At 31.3% G+C, this 15,214-nt stretch overlaps 2 protein-coding genes across 2 annotated transcripts; one reads left to right on the top strand and one right to left on the bottom strand.

Annotated features, from left to right (window-relative positions):
• The first annotated feature begins 767 nt into the window (after positions 1-767).
• Positions 768-4,481, top strand: LOC108322162 (uncharacterized). Its single transcript, XM_017554198.2, has 5 exons — positions 768-1,087; positions 1,644-2,808; positions 2,888-3,847; positions 3,931-4,084; positions 4,206-4,481. The coding sequence occupies exons 2-4, from the start codon at positions 1,780-1,782 to the stop codon at positions 3,967-3,969; spliced, it is 2,028 nt and encodes a 675-aa protein (XP_017409687.1). The 5' UTR covers positions 768-1,087; positions 1,644-1,779; the 3' UTR covers positions 3,970-4,084; positions 4,206-4,481.
• Positions 4,482-7,648: 3,167 nt separating this feature from the next.
• Positions 7,649-14,716, bottom strand: LOC108339257 (two-component response regulator ARR18). The gene is made up of 7 exons (XM_017576399.2): positions 14,381-14,716; positions 12,741-13,133; positions 12,429-12,505; positions 12,284-12,320; positions 9,200-9,389; positions 8,702-9,119; positions 7,649-8,434 (listed from the first exon to the last, which is right to left on the bottom strand). The coding sequence occupies exons 2-7, from the start codon at positions 13,054-13,056 to the stop codon at positions 8,291-8,293; spliced, it is 1,182 nt and encodes a 393-aa protein (XP_017431888.1). The 5' UTR covers positions 13,057-13,133; positions 14,381-14,716; the 3' UTR covers positions 7,649-8,290.
• Between the last annotated feature and the right edge of the window lie 498 nt (positions 14,717-15,214).

The raw sequence follows: 15,214 nt of genomic DNA, 5'->3' as shown, positions 1-15,214 counted from the left end.
AGTTCTAAGTGGGCATTTATGTTTCCATCCGTTCTCGGGCCGTTATCGAACCACCCATTAATTTTTAGTATCACGCACGAGATGTCTATATCTCAGCGTGAATGGGTGTGTTGGAAGTCTCACATCGACTAGAGATAAGACCAAATTATAATATATAAGTGAGATACAAATCTCACCTTACAAGCCGATTTTGTGAGACTGAATTAGGCTTGAAATCCATTTTCTAATATTTTATTTATGAGTCATGTTTAATATTATTATTTTAAACTTGAAATTGTAAATCTTTAATCTAATGGTGTCCTTTTTGGTAAGAGGACAAAAAGAAACAACTCGCTCGATGTAAGAAACTTTAAAAATTTAACAAAATTTTATGATTCAAATTTCTAAATATATAAAAAGCAGTATAATGGAATATTTAAAGTGCTGGTGGATAAATGAAAAATATTTATTTGTCAAATAAAATTATAATATATTTAAAATTATACACATGCCCCTAATCATTGATTTTTAAAATAAAATTACTTTAGGGGATTCTTCAGCTTAACGTTGAAGCCACGTGTAGTGTGTTGCATGAAAGCGACAAGGAAAAACTTGCTTACACAAAATCAAAATAAAATTGCAATTGACGAAGTAGAAAGAAGGTAGTTGAAAAAGGAAGCGCGTGGTTTGAACAGCACTGTATCACAGTGAAAAAAAGTGTAACAGCATTGTAGTGGAATATTTAGTCCATTCTGTAACGTTATCTTGGTCAGTATCTTACAGACACATTGTAAAATCCGAAATTTCGCAGAAAGCAAAAGAAGAGCAAATACCCAATCTTTCTGTCATTATCTCTGCTTTCCTTTGTGCTTACTCATTCCCCCCACTTACTCACTCATTTCATCTTTCGTCCGACTGAACTCTCTCACCAAGTGATGTTCACTCACTACTTATTTGACGATTCCCTGCTATCCATTTCTTCAGTTTTATATGGCCAATTCAGCTGCATAACGCCACATGAACATGACAAAAATACACACTACAGACACTTTCTTCAAATTGCCTTCCACTCAAAATTCCTCCCATGTTTCATGCTGTTATTAAATTGGTATCATTTTTCTTCATTGTTTTTTCTCTTGCACTTGAATTATTACTCTAGTGGGACCTTAAGCTATGCTTGTTATCATATAATGATCCATGAAGATTGTCTTGCTTTCTCTGTTTCGTTTATTAACCATACTTTGTTGCCTCTCTTGTTTTTAAAGAATTTTGACTGTTAAATATTTATATATTTCGCTTATTCAGAAGAGGAAAGTGGGGTTTTTACAGGAGTTTTATTGTCCCATTGGTTTCCTAAGCAACAAAAATCAAAACTTATATAACTAGAATCAGTGGAATGTTTGTTTTTCCCGTCTCACTCGCTCAATAGACCATTACGGAATTTTCTTCTCTGGTTAAAGGCTGAGAATTTGGAAAGTCATTTGAGTTATCTATAGCTGTTATCGTGGGTTCATTTTGGTTCAAATTTTTCTTACTGGTTGCATCACTGTGCTCCTCTGGTCTCGGTTTAAGTACCGTTGGATGAAAATTTGAACCAGAGAATTTTCTGTTTAAATTGTAATTTAAAGTGTAATGATCTGGTTCTTTCATCTTCTATTTTCCAGATTTTCTTGATCGAATAGAAGGATTTGGATATCGCATCCTTTTTATGCTGAAATTAGTATTATGTGATATTCCCGTGATTCTTGAACTTATTAATGAGAGTGATTGCATAAAAGAAAGAAAGAAAGTGTTCAGTTGATGTTGGTGTGGAACATGATGGATGAAAGGAAGTTGAACATTGATGCTCCTCTTATGTCGGTGAGACGCTCTTTTGGTACACCTCCATCCTTAACTGAAACAACTAGAAGGATGTTAGAGAAGCCACAAACACTTCCACTCTGTGAATCAGACACCACTTTGGATCAGGTAACAGACCCTGTTGCAGTGCCTTTCAACTGGGAGCATATTCCTGGAAGGTCGAAGGATTATGATGGATCTGAACTTCAACCTCCTGAACAGGCTTCAATTGTCCCAACCCCAACTCTTCCTCCTGGAAAGTCCATAAATCATGCCAAACGATCATTGAAAAAGGACACTAATGTTGCAAATAACTTTAGATCCCCAAACACATCAAATTCTTTTAGTGAGAAAATACAATGGGACAGAGAAGGTAAAAATGTGAAAACAGAAAAGGTGGAAGATAACGATGACTATGATAATGATGACGATGTTTTTTCTGATGCCCTTGAAACACTGTCACCTACTGAGCCATTGTCCATGAATTGTAGTGTAAGTGGTGTTAGTGGCTTAGATAATTTGGATTCAAATATGTGTGGAGCCTCTTCTACCGATAAACAAGCTCATGATTTCATGATGAGCCGGTTTTTACATGCAGCAAAGGCTGTGACAATCCAGCCTCCTCAATATATTTCTTCTAGAAAACAATCTGTTCTGGCTGAACAACCTAGGGAGTTCATCAAATTGGTTCCTGAGCAAAAGAAGTCATTTGTTAATAGATATATCACCGACATTGTACCATATAATGGTCAATGTCAAGAAGATGAGGAAGAGGAAAGTGGAGATGAAACTAATGATTATGCAAATATTTCATCTAAAGGTTGCGGATTGCTTCCTCGATTATGTGTTAGAAATTCATTGTGCATGCTAAATCCAGTGACCGGGACAAAAATGGGGAATCAGTTATCATTGTATTCTGCCTATGAGGTTGGAAAACCTGATAAAAGTTCTCATATTCGCTCTCACAGACCAGCTCCAGTTATAAAGAAGGTATGAACTAAATAACATTTATTCCCTGTTCATCCATTGCATACTTCTGTGGTAATTGAATCATGAACTTTTGCTGCAGGCTTGGGATGCTATTAATATGAGGAAATCAAGCTCAAGAGCTGCATCACCCAATAAGCAGGATCTAAGGAAAAAATGGACCAGTGAATCAAGCAGGTATACTTACTCTGGCGAAATGAAACAGTTGGATAAGCTCTCTCCCTTTCGTCGTTCAAGAGCTGCTAGTGCTACTGACATATCTCCTTTTCCAAGTAAATCTCAACCTCTCCTTCCTGGAGTGAAATCGTTCAGTGATTCCAAACAAGCTAATAGTAATCTTTCTGACAAATTAAAATATCCTAGCAGAGGATCTGCAAGTATTCAAGACATGCTATCACAAGGAGCCAAAAGAAGCTCAAGTTCTGGGAGCTTTACTGTTGAAAAGACACTGTACATAGATACTGCGAGTACTCTAAAATCGTCATGCTCTAGTTCACGTTCACTAGGAAGCGCAACAGTGGCAGGAAAAGAAAGAAATTCCTTACTAGATTCTTTTCGAGATACTAAACATCTACATGCTTTGGACGAGAATTTGGGTTCTCAAGAGTTGAATTCTGTGGATGTCAATTCTTCAACTTTACCAAGAATGGTATATCTCATGGCCAAAGAAGATAAAGCTGAAAGAATGACAGCTGATCAAGAAATTAATCAAGAATCCACGTCCTTGCAACTTGTGCCAGGTTCATTTGACAAAGATGCAGAGATCAACAACCAACAAATTGTAGCAATTGATGATCAAGGAAATGTTGGCACCGAATACGTTCTGCATCCTCTTGCCCCTCCATTGCCAAAGTCACCTTCTGAGTCCTGGCTTTGTCGTGCCCTGCCTCTAGTTTCTTCTAAGAATTCATTCCCTCATAAAAATCAAGGTACACAATCCAAGTCTAAAAGACAGGGTTTTAGTAGAGCATCAAGCTATACTAAGTGGGAAACAATAGTGAAATCTTCGAACGTGAATCATGATCAAGTAACCTGTTCTAAGGTAAACTCTTTAATCCCTCGAGGCCTTAATCAATGGTTGAGTTACCAAAAGAATGAAAACTCACATTTAGCTTTTCTCTACAGGAACTAGTCGTGTATAGATCTCATCATTCGAAATCTTAGGCGTGGAACGCTGGCGTTTATACCATGTTATGATCCAAAGCTTTTTATGACCTTTATTTTTTCAGCCTCATGGGATTTGGTTCTCCTCCTATTGCTTGTTTGCATGACAGCATAGGTTAGATTTTGGCCTCTCATAAACTTTCATATCTTAGTTCTCATCTTCTTTTGAATTTTGTTTTCGTTGGTTGACTTCTTAAACTTGATTCCTCATACCTTTTTCATTTTCTTCATGTCAGATTTTGCACAGGAATTAATATAACTTTTGGTGATAAATAAAAGCAAACAAAGCTTCTTTGGACTAGTGGTACTTTAGGTGAATTCAAAATTTGATAAGCAACCTCCAGAGGTTCATTCGCACTACTGTAGTGTCTTCCTTGTGGTTCTTCCTGACAGCTTGCTCAGACTAACGAACCTTTGGTTTTTTTTATCTGAGCCAATCTTAAAACCGGTATTTTATATAAGGGAATGTATATATATAAATTATATTAGTCATTGCTGTTATTGATGTTGAATTGTTTCTTCTTTACATACAACATTTCATGCAAAAATCTTCTTATTAGCATTTAATCTGTCTTTTCTTCCAGTTTCTTAAACTCATTGCCAAGTATGAAAATCAAAGTATTTCTGATTTAGGGAGCTAGAGTACATATCACAAGCTTGATTATGTATAATAAGTTAAAAGGAAAAACTTATTGAAAAGATTGGTACAAGAGATATGTTTATACAGAAAAGGAATGGTACTTAATACTATTCAACTACGGCTAGTTTGTGACAGATATTTAACAAACATAAAAACTTCTAATTTATAATACCCTTCTTCAAGCGGGAGAAAACATGTGGTTTTGTATATTTCCCATTTGTGCGTGAGTGAAAAATTATGAAGTCTTCAATGCATTGGTGAAAAGGTCAGCCAACTAGTAATGATTTTTGATATGATCTAGTTTGATGATATTACATTGAATCAATACTGTGATGAAGTGATGGTTGATGTGAACATGTTTTGAATGTTCATGATTATGAGTAGGATTAGATGAAGATAGAAAAATCACTGATTATTACATAAAAGTATAGTGGTGGAGGAAATTTGAATCACAGAATGTTACGATAAAGATATAAGCCAAAATGTTTCATTGGTCATTGAGGATAAGACACATTATCTATAATAGATTTGAAAATAGTAGATTGTTTCTTTGTCTTCCACAATAATAAAGCATTTCTTAGAAAAACATAAAACTTATTTGACTTTTTTTTTTTATCTAAGCAACTAACGTCAACATAGACAACAAGATTAAGAGAATTATATGTTGGAAAGAGAAATCCTCGACCAAGAGCTTATAGGAGGTATTGAAGCAAATAATACTATAACCTTTCTTAGATGCACCTTGAGCTGTTATCTTGATGTTGTAGAAGCTACTTTTCTTATACTATTTGCTATGGAATCTTTATGACCTTTCAAAAGACTATTTTGAATGGTGCCAAAAGAAAAATACAAAGAAGCTCATGATAATTTCTATAACATTGATGAACTGGATTTCCATTTATAGATCACATGAATTAACTCTCTAGTGGAATTTGAACAAAAGTATTTTTCTCAACAACATGGAGGGTTAGAGGAATTTATGTATAATGTTATTTTATTTTGTTGGATTGGACTTGCATATGTCTCATAAGTGTGGTTCAGAGTACAAATAATTACGTTTACGACTATGAAGTATATTTATATTTTGGTTAAGTATAGCTAAATAAAAAAACAATATCACAATATTAAGCGATGTGAGACTAAAATAAGTTCTACAATACTAACAATTTTTCAGCAAAAGTATTCGAGTACTTCTTTGTACTACAATTTATTTTAATAGGACACGCTTACCTGAAAGTCTTTGTCAGAAAGACTTTTGATACAGAGATCATTGTAATCAGTTGAGTCTAACCTGGAAGTATACCAATCTGGAAAAGATTCACCCTTGAAGGGGGAGATTGTTAGAACAAGTGTAAGTCTAAATCTCACATTGGATAGAAATGAGAAATTAGAACATTATATAAAGGTGAAAACCATCCATTGATTTAAGGTTTTGGGTAAAGAAGGGTGTTAATCCCTTGTGTGATTGGATTAAGATGTTGTTATATCTTTCCCAATGAATTTCCTCATTGAAATATTTTATGATTAATTATTCTTTTTATTAATAAGAATAATACAAAACATGTAAATGAGATATTAAATGAGCCTTCATTAATTGAATTACAATTGTTTTAAATTTTCTTTGCAATTATTTCTATTCAATACAACTTCCCTTTTTTTGCAAGAAAGTAAGAGTTTATTCTCTAAAAGAATATAGATCCCCTTAAGAGAACAAGCATACACATTAAATGTTATGTCACTTATCATAAACAAGATGAAAGAATTATCCACTCAACATTGGGACTTTAATAAAATACCGTTTTAAATTAGATGTGATATAAGAACATCAGTATTACTTGATTTTTGTTCTTCTGTAAAGATGAACAAATGAGTAATATATAAACCTAATTTTTTATATAATTATTTTACGTCACACACTTACGTATACACGTCCATACACGAAATCACTCACAAAAAATAGTTAAAGAATAAACTATAGATTTGACGAAGTGTAATACAATTTTTAATTTTGTTTCAAATTGTTTATATATTCACTGAATTAAAATATCATTAAAAACTTAAAGTACAATTTATTAAAAGTATACTTATAAATTAAATTTAAATAAATTACATTGATCCCAATTTTATAAAATTTTACACAATCCTCTCATAAAGAAAGACACTGTATGATGAAAAGCAAAATCCTCTCATAAAGAAAGACACTGTATATGATGAAAAGCAAAATCTTCTCATATATATAGTAAGATATCAGTAAATAATTTTCTTAATGACTCATTTACTTAAAAAAGTTTAATGAATAACCGATTAGTTAGAAGTCTAATATCTAATAAACTAATTTCAATATTTTCTTTTAAGATCATATCATATTATAAGGCGACCAAAACTATTTTTAACATTTTGAAAAAAGAAAAAAATTTGTATTGGTTGACATTAATTAAATAAATATTGAAAATAAATAAAGTTAGTGACATCTTAATTGTCATAATTTAATATTATTTATATTTATTTAAATTAGTGTCAATTATATAAATACTAATTTTATTATTTATTTAAATTAGTATTGATTAAAATAACATTAATATAATATATTTTTGTAATATTTATTTAAATTAACATCTATTAATTAATTCTAAATTAGAATATAAATTTAAAATAAAAATGTATTACCATCATCTTGACTGACATTAAATTGTTTTGATTAAAATTCAAGTTAAAAGTTAGTGATGAATTTGTGTGAATTAAGCTCGGACTAGTTAGAATATTGATCTTCAAAAAGTCGACACTAATAAATTAATTATATGATTTTAGGAACCTTGTGATATAAATTCAACATTATTTGACTTTTATTTATAAAGATTGATTCTTAAGTAAGACTAAATGTTTATTTCTTTTTAAGAATCCGTGTTCAACCCATAGTGTTTAATGTTACGTTTGTATATAAAATTCAACTGAATTCTTAGATTGACATAGGAATGGGTGAGATTGCCTTGCTATATATATTGGAGAGAGAGAATAAATAATTCAAGTAATATGCTCCCTTTTATAAAACGTAAAATAATCTTAAAACTTAATCTCAACTACACAGTAATATTCACCCTCAAAAGAATACTACACAGTATCATTCAACAAACTAAAATCACAATGCACTACTAAGGAAAAAAATTCCACGCTCATCATAAAACTCAGCTTGTGTGCAACTCAATACTAAACTTAAATCCATGCATTTTCCTACTTTAATCTTCTTCTCGGTAGGTAGAAGTAGCTCTTGCATTAAAGATCTGATTGCCATATTCTCAGTCTTGCTGAACTAAACTTAATTCACTGCATGTATTCACACAAAACTTAAAGCAAAAACATGTTGCAATATTTGTTATTTTCTTCTCTCTCTTTCCTTTTACTTTGTGCCTAATCAAACCAAATATTGCACAAGAAAAAACTCTCTTACAAACTCACTCTCGTAATCACGACGATCACCATATTAATTTTACACTCAAATCCCATTTTTTATTGGTTTTTTCGGGTGTGAGGAGAAACCCTATGTACTTGCCAGCCCACACAATTCAGTGTTGTAGCGATATATAATTGTGTAATTTTGTTTTAGTATCGATATATATCTTCACTCAGACTGTATGAACGGCTAGGCTGTGGTATTTGCATTATACATTGACTTGGCTATAGATTCTATGAAAGTGAAAGTTTCGTGTTGATTTCTTGGGTTTCTCTGCAATGATCATTCTTCCCATCACTGTTGCCATCTCTCTGACTTAAACTCAGTCGCAGATCAGGCACCCACTGCTTCTCTTTCTGCATTTTTTCTTGATTCGACTGCATTTCATCAAACCAAATTCTATCAATGGTTTAGTAAGAAAAAAAAAATGCTTATATTACATCTTAGTGATAGATTTTTTCAAATTTTAGAGTTTAACTTTTCTCTTACTAGTTTCTAGTCTATAACAATTTTTAAAAAATGGTAAAAGCAAGTTTTTATGTTTCAAAAAGATTAAAAAAAATCAGTAATTGTATGGAATTAAGATTAAAAATCGAAATAGAAAATGACATTTTCAAGAAGAAAATATATGCGATTGATGTTACCTTAATCCGAAAGGGAGGTTCAAATTCAGGATTGAAAGCGTTGGAATAGCTGCGATGCTCATCGGAGTTAGATAGATGTTCCCTGATTCTTGTTTTGTTTGGGAAGTTTAACTCAGTTGGTCTAAGAGATGGTGAAGTTGTGGAGCCAAATTGATGAAGCAGAACAGATTTTGAGTCAGTATTAGAAGGTAACCTTTTCTTCCAGGGGTGATTGTTCATGATTTCCAATGGAGGCCATCTTTTCTCTTCAAGAAATTGGCTTGGTCTCATGGGTGCAATGCTGGTAGCATCCATTACTTGAATTTGGTTTGAAGACATTGATCTTGCTTGCGTTTGTAAGGTTGCTGAGCCAACTTCGTTGCTAAAGTAACTTGGTTTTCTAAAAGGTTGATGATTGTTGAAGAACCATTGTTGGTGTCTGGTGATAGATATATTGCAGATTGGATTAGATTGGAAAACATTTGGAATGAAAAGGACTTAAAATGTTTGCATGGTTACCTTGAATCGATGGCTTTTGAATGTGAGTGTGATAGGTTTGAAGGATGCAAGAGACCATGGTAATAACTGTGATCGGTGTAATCACTTGCTAGAATAATTCCACCATTTCCCATCTTAAAATGTTGACGAGGATGGGTCACATGAGAAATACGACCAAGTTCGTGGGATGATTTGTATGTTTCACTTAATACTGCAAAGTGAATGTCGATGAATATATAGTAAAAAAGTTAAAATAACAATACCTAAAACATATCCAACCCTTGGTAACCAGAATCTCACTAACATACAATTTCTGACCAAAAACTTAATAAATAAAGACATCATTGTCAGAAGAGAAGTCTCATGTTCGGATAAAATTTACTTTGATGTTCACCATGTTATAACACAAATATAATGTTTCATTAGTAGATATATATATATCAAAATCTATTTCTTTTCTTTAATGTTTGAGAAAAAAAAAGTGAGAAAAATTAAATTTTCCTTTAATATTCTCTTTTGTAAATTATTTTTCTATCTTCAAAAGAAATATGATATTATTGTTTTATCTTGAAATTAAAGAGAATGAAATCAATGCTATTATAATTGAAGGAAGCACAATAAGAGAACATTTATATGGATTATCTTGATTTTAATGTTACTTTGAAGTTGAAGGGAAAATAAAAAATAAAGATAAAATTTATTATTTATAAATAGGTTTTTCATGTAAGCACGTTACCTATAATTCCAGTACTACGATGATTTTTAATCTTAAAATTTCAAAAAGATAGAGATAACAGATATCAAAATATTCTAAAACTGGCTATTTTCAAAATTAAAACTTTCTCCATAAAAAATAATTTTTAAGACATTTACCTTACAACTTTGTTTGACTCAACTGCTCCTGAAAAGAGAGACCCAAAATAAATTTGACCAACATCATTTGAAATCACTTCGTTCAATAATTTCTTTTGGATGCTTTTTTTGAGCTTCTTAAAAAGCATGGCGTATTATGAATACACACGGATAATGAAAATAAGACCATCAGTTTCCCTAAGTATAATATTTTTAAAGCAAATTTGAATTCTTAATATAAACATTCTGCTTAGTTAAATTAATATAGTTTTGAATAGGAAATATTGAACTATACAATGTCTGCATAAAATAGTTTCAGTACAATGCATTAAATTAATTCTGACATTGTTTAAACTACCATTTCTATTTCCTAGTAAAGATTATACTTATAAGTTAAGAAAAGCCTAAGGACTAGCTTTATTTCTCAAGAAATATACTCACTTACTTAATGAGTAAGTTTAACTCTAATTAAGTAATAACTTTTATAGAATTTAAATTTAACAGATATAATATTTGAATCGTATGATTTACTTTCATGACCATGTATGTTACATTTGAGATAATTTAAATATTTATATTTATCTATGCAATTTTATTTTATAGCCACATTTCCTATTGAAAAAACATTATATGTTAAAAATCTAACTTTTAAAGTATAACTATATTTCTCTCTCTCTGTCTATCTCTATCTCTTTTTCTCTTTTCGTTAGTGCTTACTTGTTTGGGTACACAAACATGCATTACTTAAATGCTGTAGTTGATTTTGCCTCCATAGACCAGTAGTTCCAACTTCGATGACACCAATGTTTAGTTTTCATATCCTAGTTGCTACGTGAAAAATATAATAAAATATAAAAAGAATACAAGTACGACACCCTGTCCACAACAATTTGTTAATTTCAATTCAGATAATGGTTCGATCTAAATCACACTTCAATTTTCTTTGTTTGAATAATGAAAATGGTCAAATTTGCATCCATTTTAAATTTGTAGAAGACGCCTAGTGTTGTAAAATAGAGTACTACTATCAGTGTAAACATTTTCTTCATTGTGAACAATTATCTATATAAATTTAGTTCATGTATATTAATTCCATACTAATGTTTCTATGTATCATGCATTTAATTCCTTGATGTTTTCAAGAATTATATTTTTCAATATACATGTCCAATTTATCAATAATGTATTTAATTTGTTTTAACCCATTAATGAATGTGTGATATCTAAGCTGAGTGAGTATTGTTTCCATGTTCTCCGTTTTTTTTATCACCCTTATTTATATTTTCTAGAGGAGGGTGTTAATTTGGAATTTGTATTCTTCATCAGAATTTTATTCTGTTCTTGTGTTATAACTTTCCAACTAGTGGGGATCCCTTTTCCAAATGACACATTGTTGCTGAAAACTTCTAATTATTAAACAACGGTTGAGCATTATATTTGATAATGAATGTACTGATTATAATAGAATTATTTAACCAAGTTTCATGATAATTGAAATGGAATTAGTAGTGAGCATGTCAAAGTCTGAGTATATGTGACATTATTCTCATTAATTGTAAAGAAGAAAAAATCAATCTAAAAACTAGCCTTCAGGTTTAAGAATCATATACCATTTTTTATTTATTTTAATTAACGTGAAACTCTTAAAACTTTTACTTTCTTTAAAAGGTTGGTGTTTTTTTAATAAATTCATTCATCTATTATTTGTATTGTTCTAATTTTATAAGAGATTTTTTCAGCAGATCTTTTAATATTATCGTGCTTTAGTTTAGCCTTCTTATTTAAAAAAAAATGTTTTCTCTCCAAGAAAAAAAAAGTATTTGATATTACACCTTATAATTAAGCATAAAATAGTTATTTTTGTAGTTTAATTTTAAATATAAGAATATCTATTTAAATTTATGTATAAGAAGAATTCACTACAAAATATTGATTATTAAGTGAAAGATCAATCTTAAAATTCAAATGCTATATCAAACATTTATTCAACTTATTAGAGACTATAACAAGTGTGATTAACATTGTCAGTGTAAGAGTTGTGAATTTTGATACGGTATCCAACAAAACATGAGAGAGAGACATACAATAGAGCACACTAATTAAATTATATCCCAAGCTTATCGAAATGTGATTAAAAAGTTTAAGTCAGATAAATAAATATATTAATATTTACTAAAAAAGATTCTAATGTAATTAATAAAAAAAAGGATTAAATTGCATTAGCATGCTTTGCAAGATTTAGATAGATCTTACCTTGGCCAGCCTCATCGAGTTTCTTGCTCCGGTACATCTAAAATGAATAAAAGCATAATACGAATTATTATTTATGGCAATTAAACATGAAATATCTTTCCAGGGAAAAACTGTAATCTTATCAAAACCTCAGTTTTGTTGTTACCTGCAAATGACTCTTGACATGAGCAATGCTGAGTCCTCTCACGTTCATTAGCTGAAGCACCAACTTCGGTGTTGCTCCTGCACCAATTCATGCAAACATTTCAGCCTAATATTTTACGTCAAACAATTCTTTTAGTAGTAAAAATTTGTTAATAAAGAATGCAAATACTACTCTAACCCTATTACAAAAATCTTAACAACGTCATACCAGTTAGAAGAATAAATAAAGACAACCTACAACGAATAGAAAAAGAAGAACAAATAAACAACACTTGACCTTAACTAAATCAATAACATATATATGTATACTTACTCTCTTGACCTCCAAGCCTTTCAACAGCATGCACAAAGGAAAGATGAAGTTCAGGTGTCCAACGAAGCCTAGGCATCTTTGATCTAACATACTGTCTCACACCACCTCTTCGTTCACTATTTCCTTCCCTTGTTATGCTGCTACTTTTATTTGTTGAAGTACCTTCATCCTTAGCTTCCTCGTACCTCGTATCATTGCCCTTGCTATTATTTTCACTACTAGCTTCTTCATTCAGATCAAAGGATGAACACTTTTGCGATGATCCTATTGAACTGTCCTCAACCTGTTCATCACTCATCTCATATTCATCCGACATATTCGTTTGTTGTTGCTCAGGAATCAAATTCAACTCCCACTTCAATTCTTTACTGTGTACAAATTATGAATGCCATTCTGAAACAAAAACAAATATTTTATATATTTAAATGTACAGATCAAAGTTGGCAAAATCAACAATATTAACAGAATTGTGACACGTCCGTAGTTTCTCTACAACATTTACGAAGCTTTAAAACTCATATAATATTATTATATCACAAGAAAAGAAAATCAGAAAGTAATGAACAGTTATGGCACATATAGCTGTAGTAGGTCAAAATTCAAGAATTTTAGTGTTAAAGTGCAACCAACTTGTTTACCGTGAAGCTGTGAATAAAATTTATGAGGATATGCCAAATTCAGATCTACATATTTAAGTTGAAAGGAATTAACTGAAGGGGTAGACGAAGAAATTTAGTGCTACTAAAACGATGTAAATTGTATGAACACACGCTTTAGTTAGCTTTAGGTCATGTCATTTCCTACTCAGGAAATATAACGATAAATATATTATTTTAATTTAATCACTGAAACAATAAATTTCAAAAGGTTCCTATATAAATATATATATTACGAGTTCAGGAGATTTACAAAACACACTCACATGATTATATCCATGAACTCACACAAATATTCATGTGTAAACATTGTGCAGTGAATAAAGAAAACCAGGATACAGACGAAGAGAGAGAATTTGTTCACCTGCGAGTTAATTAACATTTTATAATCGATTCTCTCCGTTTTATCTATACAAACGTTTTAGGACAAGAACAAGGTGTGACACTTGTCTCTTCAAAAAACAACCAGGGTTCTTATTCTAGATATTAAGAAAAGATGTACGATATCAAGAAAAAGGGTTATAGTTTTGCCCCTTGTGAAAGATAAATTCAAAAACACTGCTATCACCAGGAATAAAGCACATCTCAGTTAGGGAAATGCGGCTCTGAAGGAAGTATCCTGTGCTTTAAAATCTTTCTGCGAAATAGAAAACTTACGATTGACTTAAAAATCCTCAACAGACCGTGTATGCATAAATTTCAAGATGTTTCATAAGATAATGAAAAATTATATAGTTTTCAGGAAGTAATATTGGAGGGATTGTTTTATACATAATCATTAGAAACAAAGAGAAAGAAATAGTATTCATATATAATCATAAGAAACAAAGAGAAAGGTATTGATGATCCTAAGTCCACACAAAAAGGAGAAGGAGAAAGAAACCCACGAAAAGGGTGGATTATATAAACTGGTATCCTTGATGGTTTTGCCAAGAAATCAACAAAAGAAAAGAGAAAAGAATACTTGGATTTTGAGTGTTTCACCTTTTCCCCCTAAAGTAGCTCCATTCACGATGCTGATGTGCCCTCTATAAATGAGTCTATTGTTTCTTTTGCAAAGCTTATTGATCATATATGAAGCTGCTCTTAAATCGAAATTCCCAACATATATTCAGTGAGTCACCTGTGTGTGGCCATGGAAAGATTGAACTGAATTCAGTGTTGGTATTGGATGATGGTGTTCAGTGATATGTTTGGAGGGGGAAAGAAGGAGAGAGAGAGAGAGAGAGAGAGAGAGAGAGAGAGAGAGAGAGAGAGAGAGAAAGAACTGGTCTTTGTTTTGGCATATAATTCAGCAGCAGAATTAGAGTCATAAGTTTAAGATATTAGATAGGGTTTTATGGGAGGAAAGAAAAAGAAAGAAAAAAGAAAATTTAGAATCAACAATATTCGGACAGGCTACTTGTTCTCCTTAAATTGTAATAAACCTACATAATGGATACAGATGTTGCTGGTCCCTTTTCCACTGTTGCAAATCATGTGACAATTCCTACCTTTTTCCCTCTACCCTTTTCTCTCCCTTCCTTGACAGTTGTAAAAATCAATCTACCTCTCTGTCTGTCTCTAACTAGCTTCTCATAGCTCGTGATTATCTTAATTGTTTGACCTGTGCTAGGGACTTCTCACTTTTATGTTAATTCTCTCTCTCTCACACACACAATAATGTTCTTTCATTACTCTTTATTTTCTGTAAATTTATTTTACACATCAGGTTTATGACAGACAAATTAGAAAGGAAGAATGTGTTTTTTTTTTCCTTATAAAAATGTAAAATATGAGTGATATATATGAATATATTGGTGTCAGTTTAATTGACCA

The sequence above is a fragment of the Vigna angularis genome, chromosome 1, assembly GCF_016808095.1.
Source record: "Vigna angularis cultivar LongXiaoDou No.4 chromosome 1, ASM1680809v1, whole genome shotgun sequence".
Classification (NCBI taxonomy): domain Eukaryota; kingdom Viridiplantae; phylum Streptophyta; class Magnoliopsida; order Fabales; family Fabaceae; genus Vigna; species Vigna angularis.
This window is presented reverse-complemented; position numbering and strand designations above follow the sequence as displayed.